General features: G+C 37.5%; 1 protein-coding gene across 2 annotated transcripts in view; it reads right to left on the reverse strand.

Annotated features, from left to right (window-relative positions):
• Positions 1 to 3,631: 3,631 nt before the first annotated feature.
• LOC122341970 (ral guanine nucleotide dissociation stimulator-like 1) overlaps positions 3,632 to 18,607 on the reverse strand; it is a 15,755-nt gene continuing 779 nt past the window's right edge. Inside the window, exons 2-17 of one of the 2 annotated variants that reach the window (XM_043235713.1) lie at positions 14,892 to 15,166; positions 13,965 to 14,009; positions 13,571 to 13,740; positions 12,742 to 12,884; positions 12,451 to 12,657; positions 12,191 to 12,294; positions 11,098 to 11,182; positions 10,370 to 10,441; positions 10,202 to 10,288; positions 9,277 to 9,309; positions 8,798 to 8,919; positions 8,484 to 8,576; positions 8,286 to 8,406; positions 7,138 to 7,419; positions 6,107 to 6,221; positions 3,632 to 5,957 (exon numbers count right to left, since the gene is read on the reverse strand). In XM_043235713.1, coding sequence (XP_043091648.1) covers positions 5,812 to 5,957; positions 6,107 to 6,221; positions 7,138 to 7,419; positions 8,286 to 8,406; positions 8,484 to 8,576; positions 8,798 to 8,919; positions 9,277 to 9,309; positions 10,202 to 10,288; positions 10,370 to 10,441; positions 11,098 to 11,182; positions 12,191 to 12,294; positions 12,451 to 12,657; positions 12,742 to 12,884; positions 13,571 to 13,740; positions 13,965 to 14,009; positions 14,892 to 15,166 — 2,100 coding nt within the window. In that variant the 3' untranslated portion in view covers positions 3,632 to 5,811. Of the gene's footprint in view, positions 5,958 to 6,106; positions 6,222 to 7,137; positions 7,420 to 8,285; positions 8,407 to 8,483; positions 8,577 to 8,797; positions 8,920 to 9,276; positions 9,310 to 10,201; positions 10,289 to 10,369; positions 10,442 to 11,082; positions 11,183 to 12,190; positions 12,295 to 12,450; positions 12,658 to 12,741; positions 12,885 to 13,570; positions 13,741 to 13,964; positions 14,010 to 14,891; positions 15,167 to 18,607 lie in introns of both variants that reach the window. The other variant, XM_043235712.1, reaches the window with a different exon arrangement.

Consider the following 18,607-nt stretch of genomic DNA (forward strand, 5'->3'; position numbering starts at 1 on the left):
CTCACCCTGTGATTCAGCTCTTTCTCTTGCTCTCACTGCATCTGTTTTGTGTCTGTGTGCGAGTTCCTGTTATGTGACGCTGGACAAAAGCACGCAATGATAAATGTAGGTGTGTTTATACATAACAGCTTGAGTAAATGCGTGTCCGACTCGGTGTTTTGCACGTACGCAGCCTTTATAAACGCATTCCACGCGTCCACGTGCTTGCGTCCGCGCGTGTTTCCTCAAGAAACGTCTCACAAAATAGAAAGTGTGTGCCAGGTAAGAAAAACAAACATCGATTACAGGAACAGTCACATGATTCGCTTTACAAGATCATTGACTTCCTACGAACAGGGTAGGCCTGTAAAAACGATGAGGTCAGTATGAAAACGATAAAACTCGTAAAGTTTTGGTTTTATATGGCTGTATGGCTTTCCAGGAAAGAGCCAACAAAATCAAATATGGATTATAATAAAGTGAAATTCCACTTGAAAGTGATTTTGAATGGATTTCATAGCTATAATATTCAGATTAAAGTTCAACCAGCATGACTTTTTCTCTTGAATAACTGCTGTGGTCTTAAAAGCCTCAATGCCGTTTAAAAGTCAGCAGCCATTTTATTATTTTAAAAAATAATACTTACATTTAGCAAGAATACATTAAATTGATGGCAAAAGTGACACTAAAGGCATTTTTAATATTAAAAGATTTCTATACAAAACAAACGCTATTCTTATGAACTGGCTGAAAGACAATGGATGCAAAAATGCGCAAAAAAACGTTTTCAAAATTATTTTTAAGCAATAAATATGCATTTTTAGGATCATTTCCGAAGGATCATGTGACACTGAAGACTGGAGTAACGATGCTGAAAATTCAGCTTTACGTCTCAGGAACAAATTACGTTTAAAATATATAGAATTTTAAAAAATATATCTTAAACTTGCAATAATATTTAACAATATTACTGATTTTACTGTATTTGTAACAAGCTCCTTTCAAAACTGCAAGCTGTAAACAGTACGCTATGCGGTTACATCCTCGGATTATTTACGTGTTTTGTTAAACATGAGTCTCGGATCGTTTCGCAGTGAAAGCAATCCGTTTAGATTGTAACTTCCCATCTACGCGGAGAGTGAGCAACCAAGCACAAACAAAACCAGAAAAGAAACACTTTCCAAAGAAACACCGAAGCCGGATCTCATCCTTCTAGCAGTCGGGTTGCTCGCTTTCGGCACAGACGCAAGCAAACGGTCAGGCCTCTGGGTCTGATTCATCACGGGGTGCTCCGTATCCCCGTCCGCTCCCACGCTGCGGTCCACTCGGGACGCGCTGCTCTGAGTCAGGTCCGGCTCTAGTCTTGTCTGGCGCAGGGCCGGCGCTGAAAACCCCACAGAGCTGCCAGAAAGTGAGTCAGTCTTTTCCACCCAGACACTCTGAGCACGCTGGAATGCAATGCTGTTCTCTGTCTTTGTCTCAGATGTTTAAAAACACGCACCTCATCTCCACCGTAAAGTCAATAACGGTATCGGAGGACAACGTTTCGGCACCAAGTAAGCATGCACGCGGCCATAATGTAAGACGGAGGAGAAATGGATGAGGAGAAATTGAGATTACAAAATAGAATTTGACCCACAAAATGTTGCAATGATTTTAAAAAAGGCTGTCTTTTGCCATCTAGTGGCTTTGACAAAACTTCTTCCTTGGGATGCCCAACCACTGCACATGTTGTCATCTAACAAACCGATTCAGCTCATCTGTAGTGTGTGCGAGACTTGAATTGCCCGTGTTTGACGATGGAGGCCCACGAAATGTTTAATGGAGGGGGCCCCCCGGGACGGGATTGAGAAGCGCAGCTCTGGAGCTCCTTCGGATTCACGCAATGCAAGCATTAATGACGCAGTTTATTTAGTTCGATCGATAAAACCGCACGACTTTTTCCTCTATAAATGATAAATAAATAGGTTGAGCCGAATGGACAGTTATCTATCACGCCGATGGTGTGCACGTTGTCTCAAAGACAGTCACTTGGCGCCACCAACTGGCTCGGTGGTGTAACTGCAGGAAAATGTCGCCCCAAATACGCGCATTTCTAGTGAAAATAAAACACTTCAAAATGGAGTACAGAATATTATTTCGAGTACAGAAATCTTTCTGAAATTCCTTGACCTATCTAAGCTTTTTATAAAGTGAAAACCTTGTTAATTTAGTGTTCAGGAACTGTCGAGACACTAAAATTTGGGCAGAACTACAGAACAAATATCAAGTTTATCAAATATAAACACTGAAACACAGATACCATTCATTTTTTAAAGCCTGACTGATTATACAGACCTAGACGACACTTAAAGCACCTCATTCACCTGATTCTGTCGATCCTGCCCTGTTTTCATCCTCCTCCAATGACTTCACTTCACCTGAAAACATTAGAGCAAACGAAGGGTTTCACTCTTCATGAATAAAAAGCCGAATTTAAAACCAATCACCGTCTTTTACTACTCACGTCAATTTTGGGGCACTTTAACGACGAAAAGCACAACTAGCTAAAATGGCTAGTGGCTAAAGTTTACAACAACGATGTATTTGCGGTGACTTTTAACACCCGACTAGAAAACCGCATTCATTGCTGTAGTACTGTAGTACATAAGTCTTATTTCATTGAATCGTTTTAGAAAAGCCTTCGAAGTTTGTCAGTAATGTTTTTTAAAGCATAATCACTAAAGATCACGTGACATGCTAATTATGTCACCAAACGCCATTACCGAGTCGTTTATGTATCAACGTTATTTATTCGCGTTAATTTTATTAACAATTAAATCCAGCGATTTATCATATGTCGAAGTCATGAGATATCTTATTTGACTCATATGAGATGAAAATTCGATTTCATTTACCAAAAAAAGTAGTCTTAATAACTGACATGAAGTTGTAGCCTAAGTCAACGTTTTTAAAAAGTTACATGATATGTCTCATATTTATGACATTTAGCAAAAATTCAAAAATAAAAAAGGCCATATTTTAGCCCTCAGGAACAATCTTAAAAGGAAAAAAAATGCTGTTATTTTATATTTTATATATATATATATATATATATATATATATATATATATATATATATATATATATATATATATATATATATATATATATATATATATATATATAGCCCTCTGGAACGATCTTAAAAAGAAAAAAAAAAGCTGTTATTTTATATTTTATTTAAAAAAAAAAACATATTTTTGCCTCAGGAACGATCTTAAAAAGGAAAAAAAAAATGCTGTTATTTTGTATTTTATTTTTTAAAAAAAAAGGTTTAACAACATAAAATATAGACCTATATGTGGTCATCGATATAAAAAGAAGCTTTTTGGATCTAATTGGGACTCAAAAATTTCACACTTTACTTTGGCATGTATTTAGCATGTATGTACGCTTTTCAAACAAGGTATACTAGTTGTGATTTTATGTAAAAGGGCTATAATACAGTAAGGAGCAGCCTTGTCTGAATCAGCGCTGCACTGTCTGGGAACCCAGACACACAAATCCTTTGCTTTTGACTCAGTACTGTACTTCGGCTAATCTTGGTTTCCACTAATAGGCCAAAGCTTGTGCCATTTCCACAGAATCAACATCAAAGCATTTTCATGAATCTTAGTTCAGATTTTTTTTTTATTATTATTCATTTCTCCACATCAGCTGACATCACTGATATCTCCAAATGCAAAACTGGATACAAAACTGCTTTCAGATTTGCTAAACATGGTTCTGTTTAGGTGCTCATAATCCAGACTTTGGACGCATCTTTTCTTTAGTGGCAGACTGTTTAGCATAATCAGTCCTGGAAAGCATTTTCTACGAGCTCGTTTCGGTGCCACGATTGCCTCTTTTTACATCACAGCAAATCCACATAATCTGCGCGCAGCCATCTTTCATCTCATCTCAGCTCACGGATTGTGTTTATTGCGGTATGTGGTTTCATTTCCGCGTTTTACATCGAGAGAGACGACAGAGTATCAAAAGAGACTGATGCAATGCTTTTCAGACACAAACACATAAATCCTTCAGTGAAATGCTGTGGGGGTCAGAATACAATAAAATGAATGCAAACTACTAAAAAACTAACATTTCATATTGCACATAGCGCTGTATCTAAAATTTAGTTAACATTAACCAATATAAACACATATCGTTTAACCAACATATCTACATTGTAATGCATGTGAGCGATAATACAATTTATCTTCGTAATTTTACTCTGCAAGAGCTCGTATAAGTTCGCGAAAGCGCAGACTAATTGTGGAGAGTCGAGTTGCTTGAATTTGATGCTGATGGAGGAGGGTATGAAACATGATTTAAAAATATCCACTGAATCTTCGGTAATGCTGCCAAACGATTCCGTTCGATAATTAATCGTGCTATTTTTTGAAAATGGATTCGTTAAATGACCATCGCACATGAAAGCGGATGTGAAAGTGTGTCTCTGGAATGCCACTGCACCTGTTGAAGCAGCTCGTCTTCACACACACACACACCATCATCATGCTGTAATCAGGAACACTGTGAACCGATCGTGTGTTATGCAAAGGCAGTCTGTATAGACGCTGACCTATATAAAAGTCTCATCCCAGGCCTCTAGGTGCATGATTGTGTTTCTATTCAAAGCCGGCGCATTATCGTACAGCGTCTCAGTCAGAGAACGAGAGCTGAAGGTCACTGAGAAACTTCGTCCCATTATCACTGCACTGAATGCGAGGAATTCAAGAAGGTGCAGTCGTGGTTATCATGTCTCTTGTCACTTAAAACAATTTGAAGAGCCTGGGTGCATGAAACCGAACCCGTGATATTTGGCTTTCCACCGAAGAGCCCTACGGTTAACATCATTGATGCCATTTACTTCGTGCTCCTAGTGTTATCGTGCACGGTTCGTTAGTGCGCGTGATAATGTGACCAAACCCTGGTATTTCAGCCTTTCGCAATGCAATTAAATGCATGCTTATACGACTACTTCACCTAAAAATAACAGTTTGCTAAAATGCCATCAAATACGTTCATTAGTTTGTTTCTTCGTCATAATAGATTTAAAGAAATGCAGCATTTCATCACCAATGGATGCTCTGCAGTGAATGGGTGCCGTCAGGATGAGAGTCTAAACAGCTGATAAAAACATCACAATATTCCACAAGCAATCGTCTGGCCAAAATAAATACGTAACATTTATTTGCATTCCCCTGTTGTCCTCCGACATTAAAATCCACAGGCATACTGTTTAGAAATGCTTTGGATCGAATGTTTGCTTGTAAACAGTGCTTGAACTGTGCATATTTCTCTCCTGATTCAGACGAGACTGCTTTTGCAGTAGAAAGTTATGCATAAAGGAAAAATTAAGAAAAATAACTGATGGACTGGAGAGTACTTGTGGATTATTGTGATGTTTTTATCAGCTGTTCTGACTCTCATTCTGACGGCACCCATTCACTGCAGAGGATCGATTGCGGAGCAGGTGATTAAACGCTCAGTTTCTCCAATTGTTCTGATGACGAGACAAACTCATTTATTTCTTTGACGACCTAAGGGTGAGCGAACGATAATTTTTGGTTGAAATATTCCTTTGAAGCTCATTAACTAAGCATCCTGTTTCACCCAGAAATTCATCACATAGCTGAAGTAAAATAGCTTGCGAATGCCGTTGAAGCCGTCATCAACTCCCAAGGTCAAATGTGAGCCAGAAATATTTTTTTTCTCTAAAAGAATTGTTTTAGACGTGTCTCAGTGACACGTCTTGACAGTTTTCGTTAACTGTCCTCCAGAATCCAGAAGCTGAATCTGCTGTTATTTTGTGGCTCGTCCAGACGACAGTGAAACGGAGCGTATGAGTTGTTTCCGCTGGCCTTTTGGGCATCGACGTAGAACGAAGTCGTAGTCGGCTGACGTAGACATGGCATAATATACATTGGCCTTTTCTGGAATATGCAACTCTGCAACAAAAAAGTGCATAAGAATTATAAACATCACAAAAAAACTGATTAACCTTACATTCATAGATTCAACACATATACAGTGTGTTTCAGAACTTCCTCTAATTTAATAATGACTCATTTTATTCGTTTAAACGGGTTTTCAGTACCTCTGCCTTGGGCCAGAACTTGCACGAGGGTGAAGTCCTGCTCACTAACGTCCTCCAGGTTGTGTTTCTGCAGGGCTCTCTGGATCACCTGGGCCGTCTTATCCTGACTAGTCAACTGCACAAGAAAACATGACAAAAATCAGAGAAAGGGAACCGTATAGTTTTATACTCAATAGACTTCCTGGAGGCCCCTCAACACTACACACTTTGCATCTCTCCTTTGTCCAACACAACCATTTCAGATCTGGCGTCTCTACCAATCAGCTGATTATCAATTGCTTTGATTAAGGAGACACAGGACACGAACGTGGTTGGGAACCACTGCAGTAGATGATATGAATGTTTACTCCAAGCAGGTTTTATGTGGATTTATGCACCAATGGCTCCTAGATCCTCAGTGAATCATACCAATAGTTAGATTTATGCGTAACAAACAAGAACCTTTTATACGGCCTGTTAATTATGCATTTGATGATGATGATGATGATTAAGCAGCAAACAAAGACGGTGCACCTATAAATAGCATGATGAATGCATTTTCTTAGGCTGCCTAATGGGTGCTAATTAAGATGAGTATCTAAATAAATATTCTTGTCTGGTTTCGGCAGAGATACAAAGTAATCTCTATGATAGTTGTTTTTTTTTCCATCAAACAGCAATATAAAATTACCGAGATTCAAGTGGGGTTATTATTTTTTTAATTTTTATCTGAAATAAACCAGGTCACCGAGATTAAAACATAATATCAATCTTTTATACATAGGTTTACGTAAAAATGTGCTGCCCTGTTTTTTTTAAATTATAGTTACAGATAATAAAAATAATAATGGTCACAAAATTATATCAAACTAGTCAGATATCAGAGGTGCGGGAATTAATTATTATTATTATTATTATACAACATCAATATTATTAATTCAGTTATTAATTGTATATATACACAGTATACATTCTATGCATTATTACATGATGTGCCACTTATTAAATGAGACAGGTTGTCCTAAAAAGCACTGTACCTGCCCCGTACTCACCAGTATGCTCTTGTACATGTTTCCGTTGCTGCAGAACTCCACGCTGACCCTGATGATGCACGAGTCGTCCACCTGTCTGTTGTAGAAGGGCAGAGAGGTCATGGAGACCGAGCGCTTGTGGGAGGAGACCAGGTGAGTCGCTGAAGAAGAGGAGGAGCAGGAGGAAGATGGATGCAGGTTGAGCTCCTGCTGAGAGCTGGAGGACGAGCTGGACACGGTGGAGGAATCAGGAGAGGAAGACGAGGGAAAAGCCGGAGTGTTTTGACCGCAGCCTGAAAGAGACTAGAGAGAGGAGACGGACGCATTTTAGAGACATTTTTGACAAAACAACGTCGCCAGGCATCATCACAATCATTATCAAGTGTGAAGTACTGGTACAGATAGATGATTTAGACGATTAGATATAGATACAAACAATACCAGGCGACTTGTAAAAACTAGTAAAACTACACCAATTTGGTTGATTTGAGGTTTTTTATTACGTGAGAGGAACATGAAACGAGCAAGAAAATAAAGGATGCCGCAGGATACAACCAAGGTTATAGGTTAAATTCCTGTTCGAATGCAGCCTCGATGCATACAGCATGAATGTAACGTTATGAAAGAGCATTCAGCATTTCAATAACGATTTTTCAAAAGTGAGCAGCAGCTTCAAACGACGGAAGCGATTAGGAAGAATTCGAAGCATTCGAGCGCTGACGTCTGTGCTTGAGTCACGGCAGCGACGTGCAGGACGTTCAAAACAAGGACAGAAGCTTTAGGAATGATGTCAAGTGCTCAGAAGCGAACAGCTTTAATATCTCAATGACCTTAAAATACATAAAACGGCTCTTATGCTCACCGGGGCATTTGCTTCATCAAAAATACAACATAGTGAAACATTATCACAATTGAAAAGAACTCCGTTCCAATTGGATGTATTTTAAAATGCACTTTTCAGCATCATTACTTCGCATGATCCTTCGTAAATCATTCTAATAAGCTTATTTGCTGCTCCAGCATAATTAATTGATAACTAAATACGAAAAGAGCTGCATTAAAATAACTGTAATGGTACTTTACTCATTAGGGATGAAAAAGTGAAAGTCCCTCCGTCTAAATACACTAAATGAAACTGTCTAAATGAATAGATGTAAATGTTTGTGTACCGGAGATATAAAAGACGCTGATTGAGAAGATATTTCCTCAATTTCAGAGCCGCTGGATCCCGACGAGGACACGCTGATCTGGTCTGCGTTCTTTTTGGACCCCTCGTTCCCCGACAAGAGCCTGCAAGGACAAGATTTCCCCTGTATTATGCTAATAAAAGCTAGTCAGCATGCTCTTTAAGCTGAATTTACACTCACGATGAGAGCTTTTTGGTGAGAGTTCGGTGACTCCAGACGCTGTTGGATGGAGAAGTGTCATGAGGAGTCTCCAGCTGCCTGGAAAACTCATAGCTGAGGACAGGGACACATAAACAAAGTAAAAACCTAGGAGAAGGTTGCCAGATTTTTGACAGATTTTGGTAATACAGTCATTACAGTTATTTTTGTATTGATTTTTTTACTACTTCTAGGAGTGTTTTCTTCTGTTCTGCAACATTACATTTCAATTAGATGTTCTCCATTTTGTGTTCGTTTATATTACTGCAAATTCTACAATATTTTTGCATTCTCACCTCTCCTGATCCGACAGCAGTTTCTGACTCTGTAGCCAGGCGGCGATCTGAGGGTGATGAGGTAAAGCGTACTGGGAACACAAGGCCTGCAGCTGACGGATCTGCCTTAATATCTCATATTCCTGCAAAAGTGTGGGAACGATTCCCATGAAACCAAGAGGCAAAGCAGCAACATACAGAGCGAGAGATTAAAGATGAACACAAGGAACAAAGCTATGACTGTTACGTAACACACCCTGCACAAATAATCAGTCATGAGATTAATATCAGTGTGCCTTTAGAAGAAGAGAGTGCTCTGTAAACATGAGACTATCTTTACGGCGCCAACGTCAAACCGCCGTTTTAAAGAGGACTTCACGTTTGTTCAGAATGGGCTCTTTAACATCGTACCAGCTCTATAGAAACAACAACATCTGGACAACGACGGCCCGCTCTGTTTAATTATACATTTAGGACGATAAACAATGAGAAGTACTCACCCGTCTCCTTTTTTCAAAATTAATGAGGCCACCCTGTTAACAGCATTAACAGAAATAAATCTAAATTATACATAATGACAATTCCGAATTGAAATATGAAAATAGGAATGTTTTTTTTTCTCCCTTAGTCACTATGCAGTCGCTAGGGCGTTCTGGCTGGTCACTTGCTAGGGTGTTGCTAAAGGGTGTTCTGGTGGATCACTAGACTGTGAGGTTTGGGTATGGCATTTAGGCACATTTTAAGGATTATGATGTTCTGATTAGTTTTAGTACAGTTTCTTCTAAAGTGTTGCTATGGTGTTACCAAGGTGCTTCTAGGGAGTTATTGCGAATCGTTAGAGTGTTGATCGCTATGATGGTGGTGTGCATAATTTTTTAACATATTATAATGCAGCTACCATGATATTCGGAGTGGCTTTAAGCTATTTTCTCCTAGAGTAGTCTAAGTGTTGCTAGGGCATTGTTAAAGTGTTGCTAGAATGATTAAAATGGTCACTAAGATGTTTCTAAGCGTGTTTCTAGGGTGTTCCGTGTGTTTTAACACACAATAATTTTGCTGTTCTATTTTTTTTAGAGCATGATAGAGGTATTCAATATAGGCATTCTGAGTGTTGCTAGGGTGTTGCTGAGATGTTGCTATGGTGTTGCTAGGGTTTTGTATGTTTTTAGCACACAATAATGTAGCTATTAGGGTTCTTTGAATGTTTTTCCACACACTTATCAATTAAGTCTGCTGTGGTGTTCTGCTGATTTAATGCTCAATCATGTGGCTGCTATCGTGTTTGAGGTGATTTAGGGCATTCTGTGCTAGGTATATGATATGATTGTTATTGAGTTCCTAAGCAACGAAAATCCAATATGTTTGAGCATCACTAATATATGGCAAACATTTTTTAAACAAATGCGATTGTGATTCCAGGCTCACCTCCACAGTGTCCGGCAGGGCAGTGTCCATCATGGTCAGCACTGTGAGGTATGTCCCTAGATAGGGAACAGTGCCTCCAGCTGAGCTCTGTAAGAAATCACAGAGTCATTAATCACCTGAACAGCATCAACTGATTATTAAACGGAAAACGTTTGTCATATGCATCACCATCTGTTTTGTTGGAGGCCATCTCTTGGATGTTTTTGTGGCAGCGTTATCCGTATCAGTTTGGCTTCCATCCTAAAATGTGTGAGAAATAGCATGAGGTGACACTCTAATAACTGCAAAAGTACATAGCATAAACAAACGTTAGGAAAAATAGTCTAAAACTGAGCGCTTTATTTTTTTTGTTCATCGGTCGTAAGTATAGTGCTTTCATGTGAATCTCAGCACACTCTGGTCGAACAGAGAAGTCAGTTTTAGACAAACATCACCTGTTTCTCAGTCCATAATATCATAAGTGGATAAGAGAGAAAAGAAGTCCAAATGTGAGATCAAATGTCTCACACTTCAAATTGCCAAAGAACACTAAATTAAATTAGTCGCTTTGAACTGATTTCAGAAACCTGGATAAAAATAGCAAAGTTTATTCAAGGCATGTTTTTATGGTGATCTTTTCATCAGGTGACACAATGTTCCAGCGCTGATATTCTTAACTTAATCTTAGTTTGTGTAAAGGTAATTAAGATGAAATAAATATTACATTAAAAACCGTGAAAAGTTGCCTCATGAACACACTGAAGCCAACAGGCTTAAGATGAACAACTAAGCTAAAACTGAAAAAAATTATAAAATGCTGATGTTTTGCACAATCAAATGACTAAAGATTAAAATAGAAAATGTAAAAATAAAAATAGAAATAATAGTATGATAGCACTGACGTGTTTATAGCTTACATCCACGAAGATTTCTCGGCTGGTCAGAACACAGTTCTCGTCCGGAAACGTTTCACACAGGTTCTCGAACACAGACATGGCCTCTCTGGAGACACACAATCAGATGTTTACAACAAAATATGGCTTAAACATAACGTTTTTCACCCACGGTTCGGGTTTTCTACTAAGCCTTTAGAAGTAATCTACACAGAGAACAAACCCAGCTAAACGAGTTGGGAAAGTTACTTTGGAAATGTAATAGTTTACAGATTACAATGTAATAAGAACTTTATTAAAGCAATGTTTTGATTTTTATTTTGGTTAAGGCAGTCACGTTTTGATTGCTTTTCTATATTTCAAATTGATATTTTCAACTGTAAATAATTCTTAAACATTTAAAGCAGTCGGGGTTAACCTTAAAGTAGTACTCAACATTGATTACTGTCAGATTTAAAAAAAAAAAAAAAAAACAACTTCTCTTGAATTACTATAATCATTTAATTTTAAAGCGCGACCACCACAAAATCAGACTTTAGCAGCTCATTTGACTTTGAGATCGATCTGAGCTGAAATATTTCAATAGAACTAAATTGAGCATGTGTCATATTCTGTGTCCTAAACGTCTGAACTTCCGTCTCATATTCTAGTCATATTTAGCAGTTAATGCTAAATTTGGCAAATAAATCAATTGTAACTATATGTGTTTGAAAATATTCAGAACTTTTTAATTGTTAACCTTTTATATTACAAGTAACTGTAATTGCAGATTATTTCTCAGTAACTGTAACAGGCAACAGTTGCATTTATTTTCTATTTAAATTACATAATTCTGTTATATATAGTTACACCTCAACATTGTACACTCTTACAAAAGGTGCTTTCTTTACAGCAGTGCCATAGAAGAACCATTTTTGGTTCCACAAAGAACCATTCAAAGGTTCTTTAAACCTGTAAGCATCTATTTCTCACCTTTTATGATCTGAAGAACCTTCTTCCTCAAAGAATCTTTTGTGAAACTGAAAGACTCTTAAAGGTTCTTTATAGATACAAACGTTCTTCTGAGCATTGAGCACTATAGCGACCCTAAAAGCCCATGAGATTTGTGTATCTCTACCTGCTGACAGCAGCCCATGTCTTTCTCAGTCTGTAGATGGGGTTGGACTGAAGGGCAGACAAAATGGCCTTAAGAGAAGAGAAGTTCTTCAGCTCTCTGCACACCTGCGTGAAAATAAAAGTCATTCTTCAACACAATATTTCCACACGATCTTTGAAAGGGTCTTCAAAAGAGCGAATAATCTCACAGGGATGGCACAAGTGTGACTTTGAAACGCTGAAGATCGTTTAAATCTGCACCTGTCTCTAAAAAGAGCGAACCTGTGCAATCCGAACCCATTTCTCAACGACTCTGGCCCTATGCGCGACGGGCGACGAGGATCGAAGCAGAGAGGTGATGACCCAGTTGGTGACGGCATTGAACTGGGCGATGGTGGCCCAAATAGTGGGTGAGAGGTTTTCCTTCTTGTCCCGTTGAGACCACACACAGCCCAGACACTGGAAAGGGACCACCTTCATAAACAGGTCCTACAACATCAAGAACACCGACATTACAATCCTACACGATCTTGAGGAGTCACACAGAAGCGGACAACAAACACCGGCACTCACAGAGTCCATTCGCGTGAGCTGTTCGGCAACATCCGTGACAGAGAAACCCATGAAATCTGCCAGGTTGTCCGACTCATAGTCTCTCGCGCTCTTATTCAAAGCTGATTCTTCTGTTTGATCACCTGGACCTCCTGCCACAACATCTGGATGTGCAAAAGACGCGGGAATCATGGCTCCACTGAATTAAGAGGCTAAATATTGATCCACACACATTTTTATAGCGATAAAAAACTTTAAATGATGTGCAAATCAAATGCAAAAAGGCTTGACATACAATCCAATCTATTTCTATAATTGGAATATTATATAGAATATTTATGCATTTATAAAAACAAAAATTCATAAATACGACTACAATTAATTCAAACATTTATTTGTTACACTGCAGCACTGGTTAAGTAAATGGAAGTAATAAAAGATCCCTCTTATGCTCATAAATCCAGCATTTATATGATTAAAAATATACTAAAACAGGAAAATTGTGAAATGCTATTATAATTTTATCTAAATGTTTTAAAGTGTAATTTATTCCTGTGATCAAAGCTGATTTTTCAGCATTATTACTCCAGTCTTCAGTGTCACATGATCCTTCAGAAATCACTGTAATATACTGATTTTCTGCTTAAGAAATGTATGATTATCGATGTAAAAACAGTTGTGCTGATTAATATCTTTGCGCAAATAGTGGGGCTCTCTGATGAATAGATTTTTTGAAAAATCTAAATTTTGAAAATCGAAAAAAGTGATCTGTTTTTGCAAATAAACTTTTTCAGCCTGTAACAATAGCTGACTGAGGAGCGCATCAAATGAAAGATTATCCGACAATGACCTTCGGCCTGGAACTTCCTGAGGAGCGCTTCATAGTGCTTGGCGAGGGTGAAGAGAGCCGGGTGTCCTCTGAGCTGTAAGCACATGAGACGCAGAGACGAGTGCATGGGAGAGTCCCTGAAATCATCACTGTACTCCTCCAGCCACATCTGAAGCACAGTCCACAAAGAGCTGTGAGGAACCAGGAAACAAGACGAACAAACACTGAAGCTGTATCTTCAAAACTGTGCGACAGGAACTGTACAGATTCACAGCAATGTAGAGCCACTGTATATATGACGTGTGTATAATACACACATCAGCTTCGTAAATCAACAGTGACAGATTAATCAAGATGTACTGCACCCTCGAGGCATAAAGATGACAAAAATCAGATTATCAGAGTGTATGTTTACCTGTTAGGGTAATCGGTGCTGTCAAGTGCAGAGGCAAGGTTGTCCCTATTAAGAAAAAATGATAAAGTACAGTTCTTTGCATATGCTATTTATGTATAAACATTACCGGTACTGTTTGTGTTTAATTATTTTAAGACGTCTTGTCGTAAAAACTTGTCTTGACAAAACAGTGTAAAACGAGACAATACCTATAAATCAAACCACCAGGACACACCTTGACATGTTCGACGACGTTATAAAGACTGATGCAGAACTGCTTCAAATAAAAATAACTAAAAGACACATTTCGCTGAGAAGCTAAATTAAGTAGTAAGTAAATAAATAAAATAGCGCGATAACAAAAAAAGGAGAAAAAAAGATCAGGTTTATATGCAATTGGTCTAATATCTTTAAAAGTGATGCTTTTAATTTGCAAGATTCGACCAAACACACAAATACGAGCTGTGCTCGGTTGAATCTCGTCATATTCTCTAATGTGTATCGCTGATATAACAAGGAGGCCTTTACAATCCATGTGTTAAATCGAAAATATGAAATACAGGCTGCATAATTAACACAGAGTTTCTTCGGGATCATAAAGAAAGGCTCATAACCTGTCATTTAATTTATACATATATACATATTACCTGTATGTGCACTTGTAATTTATATTCAAACCTACATCCTGCACTTGCTGCTTATTGCACTCCTGGTTAGACCTAAACTGCATTTCGTTACCTTGTACTTGTGCATGTGTAATGACAATAAAGTCTAATCTAATCTAATAAGTATTATGAAGCCGTGAACCCTCAGAGGTGACCAGTGGAAACTGAGTTCAAGGAAGTGGTCGGTGATGATCTTCATGACGTTGGGGAACAAACAAAACAAAACTCACAAACAAGAGATAAGCAAACTCAGATTTGCATGTGCACACATCTGAACACACACCTCTGGAAGAGCATCTCGATGAGTTTGTTGGAGCTGGTGAAGGTGCGATAGGTGGCCAGCAGTATCCTGCCGTAGTCCTGCTCCTGACAGCAGGGGTCCAGGAGGTGCGAGATCAGCCTGTCCAGCGTAGCTGCTTTTAACCTGCGTACTTTACATGTTCGGTACTGAACGAAAGCCTCCGTGGGTCCGGCCGATTGCTGGACCGGCTCTCTGCGCAGGGTGATCCCAAACACCGCCCCGTCTTCATGCTCCTCACCCCACTCCTGAACAGGCTCCTTCATCACAGATACCAAAAACATTACTACTGATAATAGTACTGTAGTGATAAAACAAACTACCGATAATAGAACTAAAAACCATTAATACTAATAAGAGTACTCTAGCGATAAAAACAAAAAAAACATTACTACTGATAATAGTACTGTAGTGATAAAAACAAACTACCGATAATAGAACTAATACTAATAAGAGTACTCTAGTGATAAAAGCAAACAAACATTACTACTGATAATAGTGTAGTGATAAAAACAAACTACCGATAATGGAACTAAAAACCATTAATACTAATAAGAGTACTCTAGTGATAAAAACAAAAAAAACATTACTACTGATAATAGTACTGTAGTGATAAAAACAAACTACTGATAATAGAACTAATACTAATAAGAGTACTCTAGTAATAAAAGCAAAAAACATTACTACTGATAATAGTACTGTAGTGATAAAAACAAACTACCGATAATGGAACTAAAAACCATTAATACTAATAAGAGTACTCTAGTGATAAAAGCAAAAAATTACTACTGATAATAGTGTAGTGATAAAAAAACATTACCGATAATAGTACTGTGGTGATAAAAACCAAAAACATTACTAGTAATACTGTAGTGATAAAAATATTAGTACTGTTAATAGAACTAAAAAACATTAATACTACTACAAATACTGTAGTGATAAAAACACCACTACTAATAAGTGAACTCTAGCGATAAAAGCAAAAAAACATTACTACTGATAATAGTGTAGTGATAAAAAACATTACTGATAATAGTACTGTGGTGATAAAAATGAAAAACATTACTACTAATAATAATAATGTAGTGATAAAAATGTTACTACTGATAATATAACTAAAAACCATTAATACTACTACAAATACTGCAGTGATAAAACATTGCTACTAATAAGTGTACTCTAGTGATAAAAGCAAAAAAACATTACTACTGATAACATTGTAGTGCTAAAAAACATCACTACTAATAAGAGTACTGTAGTGATAAAAATAAAGAACATTACTACTACTACTACACTATACTGTAGTGATAAAAAACTACTACTAATAGGAGTACTGTAGTGCTAAAAACCAAAAACATTCATACTAATCATACTGTGGTGATAAAAACATTACTACTAATAATAATTGATAAAAACAAAACACATTACTACTACTACTACTACTACTGTGTAGTCAAAAAAAACTTTACAGCTGATAATAGTACTAATACAACATTACTACTAAGGGTACTGTAGTTATAAAAAACAAAAAACATTACTACTAATACTAATACTGAATTGATGAAAACAAAACACATTACTACTACTAATACTAAAAAACCTTACTACTGACAATAGTACTAAAAACATTACTACAGAGCACTGTAGTGATAAAACTAAAAAAAATCACTGATAATATACTTTAGTGATAAAACATTACTACGGATAATATTACTATAGTGATGATACTACGAACAGTACTAGTGATTAAAGCAAAAACATTACTACTGATAATACTGTAGTAATAAAAACATTACTACTAATAATAGTACTCTAGTAATAAAAGCAAAAAAACTACTGATAACAACACATTTATTCATTCACCCTAAACTTTAACGCATTCTTAAATCTGTATACATTTTAAAATCCTCGTATTTATATTCTATATGAAGCGCTATCAACCTAAAGCACCAGCCGTAATGCGCTGTTTGTTTAACAACATTGGGGACCGGCCTGTCAGCTAAAAGCAGCATGGATTTGCAAACCACAGACACGAGGACAAAGAGTCATTCTGACGAGCAGCTGATGGGACTGTAACATTAGGACGAGTCCACACGAGCGCACCTCAGGATCATCGGCTTGTGTGTTCACCCTAAACTACTATTATGAGCTGCCGGGACACTCAAAACTATCAATTACAGCCGTTATTGACGAGGTAGGATAAACAAGACGAGAGACGTGACAACACAGACGGGCAAAACAAGAGACTACTGTTCGAAGCCCAAAGCGCTTGAAAACAAGGAAAAGAAATAATAGCACTAGGGTGTTTTGGGGATGGCCGGCAAAGTTTAAAACTCTTCTTTTAATGCAGTGGATGTTTAAAACGTCATGCCTGCCTCTAACCTCAATCGATCTGAATATAACATGAGTCCTCCCTGATGAATAAACAAACTGAAATGTCTTTTGATTTATTCCAGCGAACAAACACTGCAGCTAATGAGAAGCTGTACAGAGCACTTCAGTTCAAAGGACACGCACCTGGGACCTCATAGTCTCAGCTCGAGACACAAAACGTATTATTATACATGAAAAACATACCAGTAAAGATGCATAATACGACAAGCACAGTGACTCTGTCTGTCAAAAGCTTTTAGAATTATTGCCGTGTCCGAAACATCCCTATCCCCGGCGCTGCATCTCCTCTAAAGCGCGCGTTAATGGTTACTGTAGACACATTCTGAACATTTTTCACTCGATCGCACGAGGTCATGGTCGTCTGCGTTGAGATAGCAGGACCCGAGAGAAACCGGCGATTGTTCAAGGATCAGAAAAAGAATAACGTCTGCTGTCTGAGGCTCGGTGCGTGTTTGTCGGGAAAGCGCAGAACCGGCGCGTGAGAATTTCGTTCTGTCTCTCAGCAGAATAAGCTGTTCGACAAAAGCTGAACTGGAAGTGCTGCTGACTAGGTCATTTACTTTGGCTTAATGTCTGTTGCCCACCGGGCCAAATCTCAGGGCAGACAAAATAGAGGCACATGACACACAACGCTGGGCACGAACTGCTGGGCTGGTGTTGATTAGTTAGTCAGCACGATCACACGAATGTGACAGAAACAAAATGGAAAACAGGTTTCACGTCAAAACAAAGTAGCAATCTATCGTGATGTGTCTTAAATAGAGTACATTTTAGAAGATACAGTCAATATTATACACTCTCTCTATATACACACATACACACACACACACACACATATATATATATATATATATATGTGTGTGTATATATATGTGTGTGTATATATATATATATATATTTATCATGTATATATATATATATATATATATATATATATATATATATATATATATATATATATATATATATATATATATATATATACATGATAAATAACATAAAAATTTATATTTACATATGACAAATAAATAAATATACAGAAAGGCTGGGTAAAAAAATATTTTGACAGACAATTTTTCAAATTATTCAGTTTCAAACTTGACTTGATTCATCTAGATATTGAACTAAATACTCACTTGCAACAAAATGGAAAACCACTTTATTTATATTATATTATACGATTTCTATTGTATGAAATTATTCTTTATTTCGCTTTTGTCATCGTGAAGCCTGCTTAAGCCCTGTATAAATGAATCACATTGCTACTAAACTTGTTGTGCTGTAATACATTCACGCAACGTAGCGCA

This window comes from Puntigrus tetrazona, chromosome 3 (assembly GCF_018831695.1).
Source record: "Puntigrus tetrazona isolate hp1 chromosome 3, ASM1883169v1, whole genome shotgun sequence".
Taxonomy (NCBI): Eukaryota; Metazoa; Chordata; class Actinopteri; order Cypriniformes; family Cyprinidae; genus Puntigrus; species Puntigrus tetrazona.